The following is a 14,332-nucleotide window of genomic DNA, read 5'->3' on the forward strand; positions in this document are numbered from 1 at the left end:
CCCAAGTCATTGGATGCTTGTGTGAATTTTTTGGCTTTTTCCCAGAGTCCACACTGCTTCGAGCTGAGATGCCAAACCCCACTGCCGTTTGGATTTGCGCAACACTGCTTTAATACCCAGAGCTCCTCCATAAATAGTTCTGCTCTCCCCACGCCCAGCTAGAAAACAACCACAGGAAATCAGGGAATGTGCAGCCAGCACAGCTTAGCTGGCACTAATTGATCTGAGCCAGCACAGCCTGCATGAGAGCATTCATGTACGTAGCCTGCACTGCTTGCTGTCTGCGTCTGCTACCTCAGGAGCTCCAGTGCCTGCTTTTTAGAAGACACCATATTGCTACAGCCTTACAACAGCAGCAGCGTTTTTGTTGTTGCTCCAAGGAGTTGCACTCCTGTAGGAAGTGTACGCAGCCAGCCCTTCTCTCTCCCTTTCTCCCCGCCTTCCTCCCTCCCTTTTCATCCCAATCGATTACCGAAGGCTTTTTCAGCTGCATGCAGTTTTCAGGGCAGGCAGTCTCAGGAACTTGCAGTGGCTTTCTAAAGAAGGAAAAATTCAAGGAAGGCAGATGGACGGATGTTTTTACCGGTGTGAGTGAGCAATTAGTACATAGGGGTCACCGAGCAGGGGATTTGGATTTGGAGTTGGAAACGTCAGGGTCTGTTTGTTTCGATCTTTTTAGCTAAAGGCGTGAGCTTACTGCTGCTGTGACTGCAGGGTGGTTTTTTCCTCCTCTGCCTCCTGAAACATTTTTTTTTTTCTCTCTCATTTCTGTGGGTGTATGGGAATATAGCTGACTTCAAGTATGAAGATTCAAGAGCATCCAAGCATTCCTGAAAACAAGTTGCAAAGAAATCAAGATGCTGATGATCAGGAAAACAGCTTTGTGTCAGAAGTGCCTCGGCTGGATTTGACAGCGCTGTGTGATGACAACAACTGGGAAGGTAGGATTGTGTGATGGCTGGTCGCATGAGTGAAATGAGAGAGAGGGAAACCTGAGTGGGCTGAGTATATCTTTATGTGATCGTGTTCCCTTGCCAAAAACAACAGGAAAGCAATTTTGTCCTGAATATGGAACTGAAAGTCTTGAGAAACTGGAAGTGAAATACTGGATGGGTACCAATTCTAATTGTCACTTAGAGGAAGAAAATTAATTGTTTTATTCTTGAAGTTACTTTCATGTGCTGTTTAGTAAAGTCCCTGAGTGTTTCAGGATAACTTATTTCTTGGTGCCTGGTCACTCGAGTATTAAGCTAGGCTGCCCTACACTTCAAAGAAACTGGGTATTTCACAGTCTAAAAGGAACTTCTTCTTTCTGCCTTTTCTTCCACTTCAGTCACTATTTGGAAATAATGATTTGGATCTGAAAAGCACAGCTGGAAAAAAGGCTGTCTATCTGCTACTCTGCCTTTTGATGGCTCTTACAAACAACTTTTTTTTTTTTTATGTATGCTGTGAAAAAATTCTGATCACCAGCTCGAACAGCAGTGTTAAATTGCATGTGGTTTAAATTATTTTAATACTGTTTCTTAGCTCTCATCTCCAGAGTGCATGCTTGGCTGGCTGTTTGCGCTGACTCACTTAAGAGTGGGAAATCTGGGGGAACTCTGTGGGTGCCACAAACCTCAATTTGATTTGAAATTCAGGTTACTTGAAGGTGTCCAGCACTTCTGGGATCAAACCTTTTTCCAATTACTGAGTATGTCTCTGTGTACAAGCAAGAATTCTTCTGTCAGTTTGTGCTTTAGAAGTGGAAGAGGGGAAGGGAAGAAACAGGAAAATGTGAGTATGGCATTTTAATAAAGCCAGAGAGGGAAAATGTGTAACTAATATATTGCTCTAAAAAAACAATCTCTGAGGAACACTGAGAAGTTCAGTTCTCTGCTCCTGCCTCCACAGCGTACGTGACCTAGCATATTTTGCCTTTCCCTCTAGGAGGGGAGTAGTTATGACACTTCAGGCATGAGTAAAGAAAACCCGCAGCCGTGGCGGCCTTTGATTCAGCCAGGCAACTAGTGACCATGATGGGAGAGAATTTCTCCACTTGCTTGCTAGGTGGGGATTCCCTGGATGGTATCACCACATGTGCAGCATGGCTGATCAAAGTGCCATGGAAGGGCTCCCAGGAGGCCTTGATCGCTTTATGTGTTTGCTGAGATGCTAATTAGCACTGCCCCACGGGGTCTCGAGCCAGGGTGAGCACGTCTGTGTTCTCAGAGGTGATGTGTGGCTTCAGCCGTCATGTGAACCTTTGGAAATAATGACACTTTTTTTTTAGTTCCTGGGCTACTAATGGGAGTCATATGAATGCATGAAGGGGAGAACACAGCTCCTTTCTGTCTGCCAGAGTCTTTCCCATCATATGAAATAAGTTGTACCTTTGGTACAACTCCCTCTTCGTAGGCATGCTCTTATGTTTGGATTCTAGCTTTCTTGCCCTGCAAACATGAAGCAGGATTATGAGCATGTGTGACTGTGCTTGAAGAGTGCTTCTCTCTGATTCTTCCTTCCTCCATTCTGTTCACATGTATTTCACAAGAGGAGGAGGTGGGCAGTTGCAAAAGAATCAGCTGTCTGGGGTGAGAGAGATGTCATCTAAAGTACTTGCCTTCCAGAATCACCATTTTGTTGGCGCAGATGAAAGAGCAGCAAAATGGTGCCTTCTGTGTCTCAGCAAGGACTTTTTTCTAGCTGTGGATGTGAAATCAAGCTCACAGCAGCTGGGAAGGGGAAGATGTTAACATCAACTCTCAGACTGCTTCTGCAGCTAATGGCAGTCTGTCACTGAGACTGGCTTTGCAAGGCAGGGTTGTACCACTCATCCACAGCTTTAGCAGCCTCGCTTCCCCTGCCAGCCTGTGTCGCTCAAACCTTCACACGTCTCTTCAGCATCTGTGCCGCAGCTCTGGTTGCATCCCCAGTGAAAAGGGAAAGGACTGTGCTTCCAAATGCAGTAACACCGAGTTATTTATTGCTTTGCTGTAGCAAATTTGGTAGGTCCATCTCTCAGGAAATTACCCATTCCTTCGGGACATAGTTGAGCTGACTTTTGGGGGCAGGGTCCTCTGTATCACACTACAGGAGATACAGAGCATCTAGTGACCAGGGCAACTGCTAGGCCTTTCACAAATGGCTTGTGATGAGGGGTTGCCTTCAGCTGTAGCTGTCACTGCCTCCATCAAATGTTAGGAAAGGGCCTTGAAGAATGGGCACAAAATTATGCAAGACAACCTTGTCCATTGACTAGCTTTTATTTGTCACTCAGGCAGACTCTCCATCATATTAAGACCAGAGCTGCCTTAAAAACCCTCATACAGGGGCACAGAACTGTGATAACTGCTGCCAGGTGAGCTGGCAGGGCTCCCTGCCTTTTATGTTATGCTAGAAGTAATTTTTACCAGATTTTTTTTCTTTTTTTTTTTAAGGTTCACAGCATAGTCAAATCTGTACACAAGAGGAGAGATTTGCTGTAATTCTCCAGGCTATGTTCCCTTTACCTAAAGCTGAACAGAGAGAGGACAGAGAAATTTGCTTCCCGCTTCCTCCAGTGCATAGGCTCACACTCTGCCACATGCCTGCTTTCTGCATCCGCCTTACCTGCTACATATAGGGGCATATGTGTAGTAATTGTCAGGCTATTGATGTAGTACGCAGGGTGTGAGCAGTGCCCCAACCAAATTCAAGTGCTGAACACTTAACCTAGGTGCATTTCCCCTGGTCCGAGAGAAGTATTTTACTAGTGTGCATTTGGCGGATGCAAATCAAATAGTTTTATTCTCAGGCTGGGTGTGAACCGTGAACTGTCTCTGTGAACTGGGATGTCTGACTGCTAGGCTCGACTGCTAAGCCAGTCAGTTGGTGCCAGCTGAGGCGGCTTGCGAGCAAGCGTTTTCAGAGCTACTTCCATAGCAAAGGTTTTTAATTGTTGTGGATTACATTTGAATTGACTGCTGTGAGCAAGGAGGTCAGAGTGTTCTCTCACGGTCCAGCACTACAGTGCAGATTTCTTACCAAATGTTTCTAATTCAAGTCCAGAACTTGCTATCCCGCCCACAAGGAAAATCTGGAAGTATGTTGCTCTCCATAACAGCGGCTGGCCCTGTCAGCAGCTTGGAGCTGAACAGGCAGTTCAGTGAATCGATACAATGCGTGTGATTGCTGCCTACGTTGCCTGATTACTGACATTTTAAAAAAAGTTCTGTAGATGAGATTTCAAGCAGGATTTGCAGTAACAAGCACTTATGAAACAATCAGTGGACATTTTCCTGCAAACTTTCAAGCTTAAAAAAAAAAAAGAATAAAAGCAGAAGTTTAAAACACAATTTGAGTTGTGTTGAGAACTCAAGTATTGCAGCACTGAGACACTGAGGGTGAAGCTGATCTACAAATAGTTTTGACAATGACTTAATTGATACTTTCCCGTGAAAAAAATAGTAATACAAAAAAATCCAAAGAGTATCACAACAGGGAAGCTGGATTTAGATTTTTTTTTTTCCTAACACTGTGGACTTCGATACATCAGTGTATTTGTGTGTAACACACTGTAGCATAAGAAATCAAAAGGTGATGAAACACTGCATTTTTATTACTATGAGTAGAAAAGGATAATTGCATTGTTTACTGATTTTATTTTATAGCATCAGTATTTTTAAAATGTATTTTTTCGTTGTTTATTATGATGTTATAAACAAAATACAAAGTTGGCTTGCTAGCTGAGAGATGTGTCATCTCACTAACTGAAAAGGCGTGGTAGCACTTTATTTTGGCCATTCTTTTTGATCTACGTAGGACGAATACCTCCTGATGTATTCAAACAAGGATGTTTTCAAACATTTATAAGATGAGTAAAATAGGTTGTTACTGAGCTAGTGAATGTTTTGGAGTTTTAAATTGCTTTATTCACTTCATTATGAGACATCTTTCTGGGGTCTTTCAAGTGGGATTTAATACTAGGACCTCAGGTGTTGTAATTAGTTTAGGCTTTTTATTCCCTCCGGACCTACTTGGGTTTACAGCAGCTAAGGTTTGGCCTCCTTTGTTTGTCAGATGGGTGTGTGTAAAAGCAGTGTTAGCAGCATGTATCAGCGGTGTGGCTGCAGAGAGGGAAACAGGAGATGCCCATGGCATTTAGCGGGCTGCACTTCAGGTGTGATGTGTGGGTGGGTGCCCCTCTGTTGGCCCTACAGCCCCCAGTAACCCTGTGGCAAATATACAATGTAATGATAAAAAAAGTCAGTTTTTGTCAGCAAGACAGCTTGGAGCTCACCAATAATACACCAATTTGATACAATTAATCTTTCCTCCTTCTCGCATGATACAGGTTTATTAGTATCTCCAGCCCTCTATGTGGCAGGTTGCAGAGAGGTTGTATTGCTGTAGGCGTATGTGTGCCTACAGAGTTCTGCAGAACAACCCCTGGCAGATGGCTGACAGCTTTGTTGAAAGATTAGCTGGTTATGGGATTTTAAGAGGGAGTGCAGCACTTCTGAAGGGCTGCAGGCTCAATACCAGCATATTTCACTTCTTCAGCGCCAACTTAGAAAAGGCGTACCTAAAAGAAATGCGTTGAGAGTCTGACCAAGAAATAGAAAATTTTTCCACCCTTTCTCTGCACTGGTACAGCCATGGTGGTTAAATATTCCCAAGTATTTTTTTTCATGAAAGGTTGTCATTATGGAAAATGGGGGAAAAAATAGTACATGGAAAGAATGTGGAGATGAGTAGAAAACTGAGTTTTCTCTGAGCAAGAGAGATCTGTTCAAGGCAGAAGATGAATAAGGGTAACTGCTCTGTCAAGTCAATGGCAAAGAAAAGGCAAAAACACTTACATTCCTTATTCTTCAACTAGCAGAAAGGGGAAAGGGTGACAACATTAATCCCGATAGCAGATACTTCAAACCTGAACCATTAAGTCCAGGAATTTAGCAGCCTTCAGAAAAGGCTCAACAGTTTGATAGCTATCTTGGATAAATGAGTAACAAAAGATACTATGTATTCTGTTTAAACGGGAATTGATTGATTGTGCACTGTCAGAAAAAGCGGCAGCTTACCCTTAGCGGGTTCCTGTGTATTTGTGCAACCCAGCAATTCCAGTGCTTCCAGCTGAAGCGCTGGGCACCTGGCCAGTATGAGAGAGTAGGCAGTTGGACTACAGCTCTGGTCCACTTCGTGATCTGATGTAGATAAAATCCATAATTCTACATACCTAAATACGTTCCCTAATTAATTACTGTGTCTCTTTCTGGGGGGGTTAGCCATTTTGTGTTCAGATGAGATTTTTTTTCTTCTAAATACTTAGAGTCAGCAAGGGAAACAAGTTACCCATAGAGCCAGGCCTTTCAGGAGCAAGGGTTAAAAACATCTGATTTTCTGTAGCGGCCATTTCTTCTGTCAGGTCTCAAATTTGTTTTTTCCTTTTAGGACTTTCTTTCCTTCTCCTTTTTAACACTTTCTCCTTTGGAATGTGAGGTTCTATTTTTGGGCAGTATTTTGAAATCAACAAAATAGAAAGTACACGTACCTCAGTTTCCGCTAGCTTGCATAAAGTGCTTTGCTGTCTTTTGGGGTTTGATCAGAGGCTCTTTGAGCCATTGCAATTCCCTGAATGTCGCATGCTATCTGGTATATAAATCCACCTTGGGACAAAGTCACATGCGTCGTGCATGATTAATAATGGCTTTGTTAGATGGTGTGGTAGGAGCTTAATTTGGTTACTGCTAAATATGCTGCTGATTTCTTCTTAGTTTATTCCATCTATGTAAATCCCATGGAGGTGTGATTTAACAATTTCCAAGAGCAAATTCTGTTTGGGGGTGAGAGTGTATTCCAAAAATAGGAAGTGAGAGATGTCTGGAAGAATCACGTGCATCACTTCACTTCATTCCTGAAAATGTATCAGATTTGTTCCTTTTGTTTTATTAGCCTTCATTTTGCTACGAGAGATCTTGTGAGGACCTTCCTGAAATCATGAGGGATTCTGGGAAGTGTGCGACACCAAAGTGTCTCAGTTTGGCTAAAGGGTTTGCCCTTCGTTTCACCTCCCTTCTTATAAGATTCCTTGAGCGAAATATTTCAGGTATTAGGAACTGCCGAAGTTGAATGCAGCTTGGAGAAAACTGGTTCCAGAAATTAACTGAGAGAAGTGCAGGCTGCATAAGCTTTCCAATCCATGGCAAAACAGCCTACATACACTTGGGACTTGCACACCTCATCGAAGGAGCCTCTGTGAGCCAGGCTTGTACGTGCTTCGCTTGTCACAACACCTGCGAGAGGCTCTTATGCAAAAACCTCCAGCCATCCCATTCAGAGCAACGCATCAGTTTGCATGCAGCACCAACCTCTAAGCAGAGGCGTGCCATTTATATTCATGCACTAAAGAAGAAGGGAAGAGGAGGAGAGCATCGTTTGATGCTGTTTACAGGCAAAATACCACTGAGCCTGTCATTACTGAATTGTGGATGATCTTGCGCTGTCCGAATTGTACATGGGGGGGAATATTAAACAGCGTAGGGGTTCTGTAAGGGAATCCTCATGCAATCCATTCTGAGCTAAGAAAATGTTAACCTTGTTCAGCAAAAGGAAATGCTGCTTTTTATTCAAAAATTGATCACTTCAAAAGCCCCTTTTCTTCGTGGAGGAAGAGTAGACGCACTAGGCATGGGAAATAATGAGTCCATAGCTCTGCAACTGGTCTGGGAGCTTTCTATAAGGTTTTTGTTTTGTTACTTGACTCTAGAACTATTTGTTAGATTTATAAGTTCAAAGCCTGGCTCTTAAACTGTCTAATCCTGTGGTGCTAAGTAGGAGCATGCAAATCAGCTTAGTAAACTATCTGAACACAAAACGTTAGACTCCTTATGGCATCTGGAAGGAGTGATCACAAGATTGAGGCAATTGCTTTCCATGGGCTCCACTATGCTAATCAGCAATGCTAAGTTGGGTTTTCCTTTCTCTCCCACTCCACCATCTCCCTGTAGAACATTGCTTTTACTTCCAGTTGGTTAGATTGTCCAGGGGACCGAAGATTTCCTCACTTTTCTACCATGCGGTTAAGCAGCAGGATTGCATGTGAAAGAGAAAAGGGGGGAGGGAAACTCAGACCATATTACCATAATTGTTAATTTGCAGGCTAGACACCCTGTGGAACAGGTAGTAATGTGAGACACCTTTTCCTTGCAGACTAGAAGAACCTATGCTTACTCCTAGTCTTTGAATTTCCAATAGCGGGCAACAGGGTTGTATTGAAGGGATGGAGGCTATGGGAGGACAATTAATATGCTATTCATTTACAGCATTTGTACATCCTGAAACTGAAAAAAATCCTCTTGTAATCCAGTTGCCTCCTCTATACTGCCATGTGCCAATAATTCTCTCTTGTCCAGCATAACTTTTTCCTCAAAGGTGCTGGCTGGCGATAGCCTCGTTTGGTGTCAGTCTGTGGTAATTACTGGCCAACTTTTGTGTAGTTTTCTGTTGCACCTTAGGAGATTATTTATGTTTGTGTAGAGTACCCACTATGCCCAGGCAATGCTTTGCATTGCTTCGCACTCTGGGCAGATGTGAGTAATGACCCAGAGAATGCCTGACGACAAGGAATCGTGGTCCAGGACGAACGGGTCAGGGCTCATTAGAGAAGTTGCCTGGAGTCTGTCGTACATGTAAAACAAAAACGATAAAACCAGCCTTTGTCTTACTGTTCCCAGAGCCCATCCCTGCTCTTTCCTCATGGCAGCGAGACGGCTTAGACTCAGATGAGGCTCGCCTTTCCCCGCAGGCCGGTCGCTTAATTCGCCAGCTTCTGGATGAGGACAGCGATCCTATGCTGTCCCCTCGCTTCTATGCCTATGGACAGAGCCAACAGTACCTGGATGATACAGAAGTGCCTCCTTCTCCTCCCAATTCTCATTCCTTCATGAGGTGGGTTGTGATTTGCTTGTGCTGACTCTCGCACCCAGCTGTAAAGGGTTTGCACAGTTGCATCAAGCAACATCTCTTTGGATCACATATGCCAGGTAGCTATGCTGTGTTGGGTTTCTGTTCCTACCGACAGGAAACTGATATTTTTAGAAAAGTTCTTGGTAACTAATCGTTTCTGGGTTTGTGAATTAATATCTAGGGAGTTGCTGTTGCTGAAAGAGGCTATTACAGCATCTTTTGCTATCTGTCATTACAGAGTAGCAACATAGCTTTCTCACTTCTGTGGGATTTGCCTTTATTTACACAAAGTTTAAGTGGCCTTCTCTGCATTAAGATGTACTGTGGCTGTTTGGATAAGCTCTTCCTGCAATCTCTGCTCTTGGTAGGAGGCGGAGTTCATCTTTGGGATCTTATGAAGATGACAGAGAGGACCTTACCCCTGCGCAACTCACCCGGAGGATTCAGGGACTGAAGAAAAAGATCAGGAGATTTGAGGACAAGTTTGAAGAGGAGAGGAAATACAGAGTGAGTCTCTAGGAGATAACCATTTGTATGGAGAGGTATGCATTAGCAACAAAGGGAACGGACATCAAGGAAGTCTGTCAAACGTACAGAGGACTTGAAAGCTTTTATAAGAAAGAAAAAAAAAAAAGAAGAAAAGAAAAAAGCTGCTGCCCAAAAAAAGAAAATGTGTATCCATACCAAGCAAATTACCTTTCCAGGCATTATGTACTATCACAAGAGTGATACTATCACTGTCACTACTAGCACAAGAGAGAGCCTAATAAACTCATAGGATTTTGATCACCGCTTAAGACAGCGTGCCAAAAGCACGCACTCAGTGTGTAGGAATAGCTCTGTTAAACTTCTGTGTATTTATTCAAGTTCAGCTTATGGGAAGCACAATTGTGCATCTCATTTGCATGATGGTAATCCCAGGACACCAGGGCATTGCAGAGGAGAGAGAGCAGCCACCTTTACTCCTGAGCAAGGAACCACAGGCAAGTGCTGCTGAGCAGTAGCAGTGTACTGTACTCTAAGTATTCCTGACATGCCCTTCCGATGCACAGAAAGCTTTTTAAGGAACTAAAGCTTTGCATGTGTGCATCTTTGTTGGTGATCTAAACCACAAAGGATTGTACTGAAAGGATCTTGCCTGCAGTAGGAAAGGCTGGAAGAAATGCTCAGAGCTTGCTGTAGCCTAGCATTTGGGTTATTTTGGTGTCTTTGGATGTAAGGCAGCCTTTGGTGTGGATACATGCATCCTACCACTCCTCAAACAGTTCATGCTAGACTTCCTCTATTTTGGAGGTGCCCTCTTGTTAGGAAACAATAGGCACAAGGATTCCAATGTGCATCTGGCCCTCTGAGCCACTTCTACAACTTAATGTTTGCTATCAAAAGCTTTGTGTTTTCTAAAAAGAAAACCAATCTCATGATTCCCCTAAGAGACAGTGTTGTGACAGGCAGGAGCAATTAAAGCAAGGTTTGAAATGAGCTGGTCAGAGGTATGCAGGTGCCGGTCAGAAGCCAGTGCCCATGCTCTATGCCAGGTCCAAATTCTATTGTACCTTTTTCTGTGACACACGCTTGTTTCAGTGGGCCTCTCCTGTTGGTTTAACACAGATTCAGCATGACTGTTCTTTCCTCCAGCCTTCCCACAGCGACAAAGCAGCCAACCCTGAAGTGCTCAAATGGACAAATGATTTGGCCAAATTCCGAAAGCAACTTAAAGGTGAGCAGCCACCGCTGGGCAGCTGGACTCTGCCTCGTTTAAATTTGATGTTAGGCAGCGATCCTGTCACTGTCACATTTTAAAAAAGAAAAATTACTCTTCTTCCCCCAAATGTCCCTGTTTAGAATCAAAACTGAAGATATCGGAGGAAGACCTTGGCCCTGTTGTGCGTCAGCGGAGCAACACGCTCCCCAAGAGCTTCGGCTCTCAGCTGGAAAAGGATGATGACAAGAAGCAAGACCTGTCAGATAAATCTGCCAAGCCTGCCGTGGAAGTGACCCTTGATTCTATCCAGAAGAAGCTTCAAGAAAAACGAACAGAGACAAACCGACCTGAAGATATCAAGGTACAGTGTAGACAGATCAGATTTAGGCCTTTAAGTACAAGTAGGTGACTCGTGCCTGCACAGTCACTTGTGAAAGCCCTGTGGTCTTCTAAGTTTTGTCACAAAATCTACAACCTTTACTCCTGGCTCACTTGCTTTAGTTTCTTTCCCTCTGCCTTTAGTATCCAATTTTTTTTCCAGAGCTCAGTTTCTATTGAATGTCATTGTGTGTTGTTTTTCTGATGCTTGTATATTCCAAGTAACATTTCTGAATTATTACAATATTCCCTGCCCTGTATTTGGCTATTTTTGTTGTTCTGTCCAAAGGCTTTTGGCAAATTCTGAGTCTTCCAGTGATTCTGGAGATTGGGTCATCTGTTTTCTTCTAGTTCACTCCAAAGCTGAATGCTCTTGTATCGGGGCAGCAATAAAATTGCTGCTCTTCAGAGTTTCATACTGAACTCTCTAAGCTGCTGTATTCTCTGAGGGTTATCAGCAGGGAGGTCTTTGTGTCTGATGTTGCTAGTTCCAGAGGTTTGGGCAGCCTTGTTAGTGAAGTCCTTGAGTCTGCTAACATGTAAATTGTGCAGTGCTTTGTAAGACAGGGGCAGACAGCATTATCTTTGTTTACTAGAGCTACAGAAGAAGATGATACACACAGTGTGTGTTTGGCTGTTTTCTGACGGTAGCAAGAATCCACAGCCTGGCCATTTAAAGAGGGCCTATGATAGTATTTGGTGCTGTGATAGAGAGAGAAGGCTCGGTGTCAGGCAAGTTCAGTGGGGGATCTCTGGCAAACTTAGGGAAGTGTTCTCCAACTGTCTGCCCTTTTTTTGGCTTGGTCCCCTCAGCCTGTCTGCCAGAGTTTTTCACTCCATAGCAGAATTGGCAGGAGGAGGCAGACTGACTGCGCTTCAGTTCTTGGTAAAGTGTGTTTGTGGTAGTCACAGCAAAGATGGCAAGCTTTGCAAGAGGTACTGGGGCTTGTCTCAGATTTGGAGAAAAAGAAAGAACAATGTTTTGTTGTAGAATTTACACTTCGGATCTTAACTGAAAAAGAGCCACCAGCATTAAAAGTTGCATACCGTTGTTTTTTCAAAGCACGCTGATAATTGATAAATCGCCCTTATGTACATAAAACACCTTCATATGCAAAGTTTATATGGTTTTAATCTGCCTGCATTGTGCATAGGGTGCCACTCACATTAACAGTCTCTTTGGCAATAGAGCTGGGAAAAGAGCACTGGAAGACAGAGATGAGTCTTCAAAACATTAATGACAAAATGACATGACTGGTTAGGCTGCAGATTGGTATTGTTTGAGTCCAGGAATCTGACTTTTTTTTTTTTCTTCCTCCTCTCTCTCTGTGCTACTTTTCATAGGACATGACAAGAGATCAGATAGCAGCTGAAAAAGTGGCTCTTCAAAAAGCTTTGCTGTATTACGAAAGCATTCATGGCAGACCGGTATGTACAGCAGCATTTTTTTCAAAGTACATCTTTATATGTCTTTGTCTGTGGTAAATGATCCCCCTAATGCTCCTTTGATGTCACAGTCACTGGAACTTCTTGCTGTTCAAACCACACGTGCATCCTCTAATCCACCTGCCTGATCCCTCAGTACCACTGCTACTGAGGAGTCTGTTCTCAGCAAGGTGATGTCTGCACGCAGCGTTGGGCTTGGCTGATACCTGTAGGGCCGAGCCTACAGTCTGAATGAGGCTGAACGTGTGTTATTTTGGCATCACGCTTGTCGGGATCCACAGACGTCCAGTTTGTGGCCCAGCAGACTCACCAGCTTTGCTGGGGACACAGTCTGCACAGGAATAGTGTGTGGTCCTCCATGCAGCCAGGAATTTTGCAATTTGCTAGTATTAATGGCTAACTGGGAAGACAGGTGTGCATACATTGCTCCTTCTTAGAGGAGCTATAGCATGTTTTTCCCGGCACCTTGCTGTTTGCAGGGAGGCACCTGCGCCTTGCTATTTGCACAATCCTCTTGTGCCAAAGGATTCATGAAACAGTTTGTCTCCTGAGCATCACAGCATAAGTTGAGAGGAGATTTCATTCTTCCCCTGAGAAACGGATGGTTTTTTCCATGTGCCAGTGGAAGCAAAGGGCATGAGGTTTCTTGCACATTTGATCTTAACAAAGGAAAATTATTTGTGAAGACAGAGAATTAAGCATTGTGTCCTGTTGATCCCTGCTGTGGCAGAAACACGGTGGCTTCCAGGCCCTCCTCCTCTTTCACTGATGACACTATAATCTTTGCTACCAGCTGTATAGGTAAAGCAACTTAATTTCAGAGTGGTGCTAATCCCTTGAGCAGTGGCTTGGGAGCAGCAAATTACTGCTTATAAGGAGTACTTGATTAGTGCCGCTGACAAATCTGTCATTCTGCTGCTGCATGGGATTTCTGATCTCTTCCTTCCTTTTGCTCCTGAATTATTTCCTCCTTTGTCCCATGTTTTATAAAAGTCTCACTAATTTATTTAAAAGCCTTCATGGAGTGCTAATATTGTACAGTAACATATACCAGCAGCTGAAAACAGCATAGTTGTATGAGAGGACATGCAGTTTTATTCTTGTGTAAAATAGCAAAAGGCCAGCACAAGGGAATCCACTTAACCTTCCCCGTCTTCTCCATGAGACCGAGTCTACTTTTGCTGCTTTTACAATGATATAAATCAATAGGTGGCATCTCGTTGAAGTGAACTCACTTAAATCTGTTTAAAAAGAGAACAAGCCCAAAGCCTAGCTTGTCAGCATACCTTTTTGTTTTTCCTCCCCTTTCTGATGCTTTATTTATACAACTGCTTTTTAATGTGTTTTTAAGTAAGCAGTCTATACCTAGCAACACTGAACTGCATGGCGAGGAAGACTGCAGCTGATCAGCTTTTGCTGTTCCCAGCTCCTGGCACTGCAGCAGTGGAAAAGTACTGAGAGCTTGAGGAGAATGGGGATAGTTCAGCCAAGTATTTTTTTTTCTTGAAGATATTTAACTAAACAAGAAAAACAATGGAGCTCAGAGTTATTGTGCAACTGGGTCTTTCTGCACCAGTGATAGATGAACCTGCAAAGGTGGAACTGAACTGTTTTAGTTAAGCCAAAAAGTCCATCTCTGCAGAAATTCTTGAGCTGCTCTAACAATGCAAGCAATGGTCTGTTCCTCGGCTGCTGCTCTTTTGCCATGTGGAGCATGCCCCAGAGTTGTGTCAAAGGCTCCATTATTCCAACAGTCTTTTTGCATTTTGATGTTCTCCCAAAATATACTCGGGTTTTGCTGGTATTACTTATGTTTACCTAGTGAGACAGTTTGCCCATGTGCTAAAAGTTTTCTTTCAGGATCTGCTTTCTGTG

General features: G+C 43.5%; 1 protein-coding gene across 1 annotated transcript in view; it reads left to right on the forward strand.

The window, feature by feature from the left end:
* The window catches only part of FAM13A (family with sequence similarity 13, member A), a 129,197-nt gene that overhangs the window by 101,199 nt on the left and 13,666 nt on the right, over positions 1–14,332 (forward strand). Inside the window, exons 10-15 of the mRNA XM_009329823.1 lie at positions 791–941; positions 8,700–8,913; positions 9,300–9,438; positions 10,567–10,648; positions 10,774–10,994; positions 12,356–12,439. Of these exons, the coding sequence (XP_009328098.1) occupies positions 791–941; positions 8,700–8,913; positions 9,300–9,438; positions 10,567–10,648; positions 10,774–10,994; positions 12,356–12,439 (891 nt within the window). The remainder of the gene's footprint in view (positions 1–790; positions 942–8,699; positions 8,914–9,299; positions 9,439–10,566; positions 10,649–10,773; positions 10,995–12,355; positions 12,440–14,332) is intronic.

The sequence above is a fragment of the Pygoscelis adeliae genome, unplaced genomic scaffold (assembly GCF_000699105.1).
Source record: "Pygoscelis adeliae isolate BGI_AS28 unplaced genomic scaffold, ASM69910v1 Scaffold67, whole genome shotgun sequence".
NCBI classification, from domain to species: Eukaryota; Metazoa; Chordata; class Aves; order Sphenisciformes; family Spheniscidae; genus Pygoscelis; species Pygoscelis adeliae.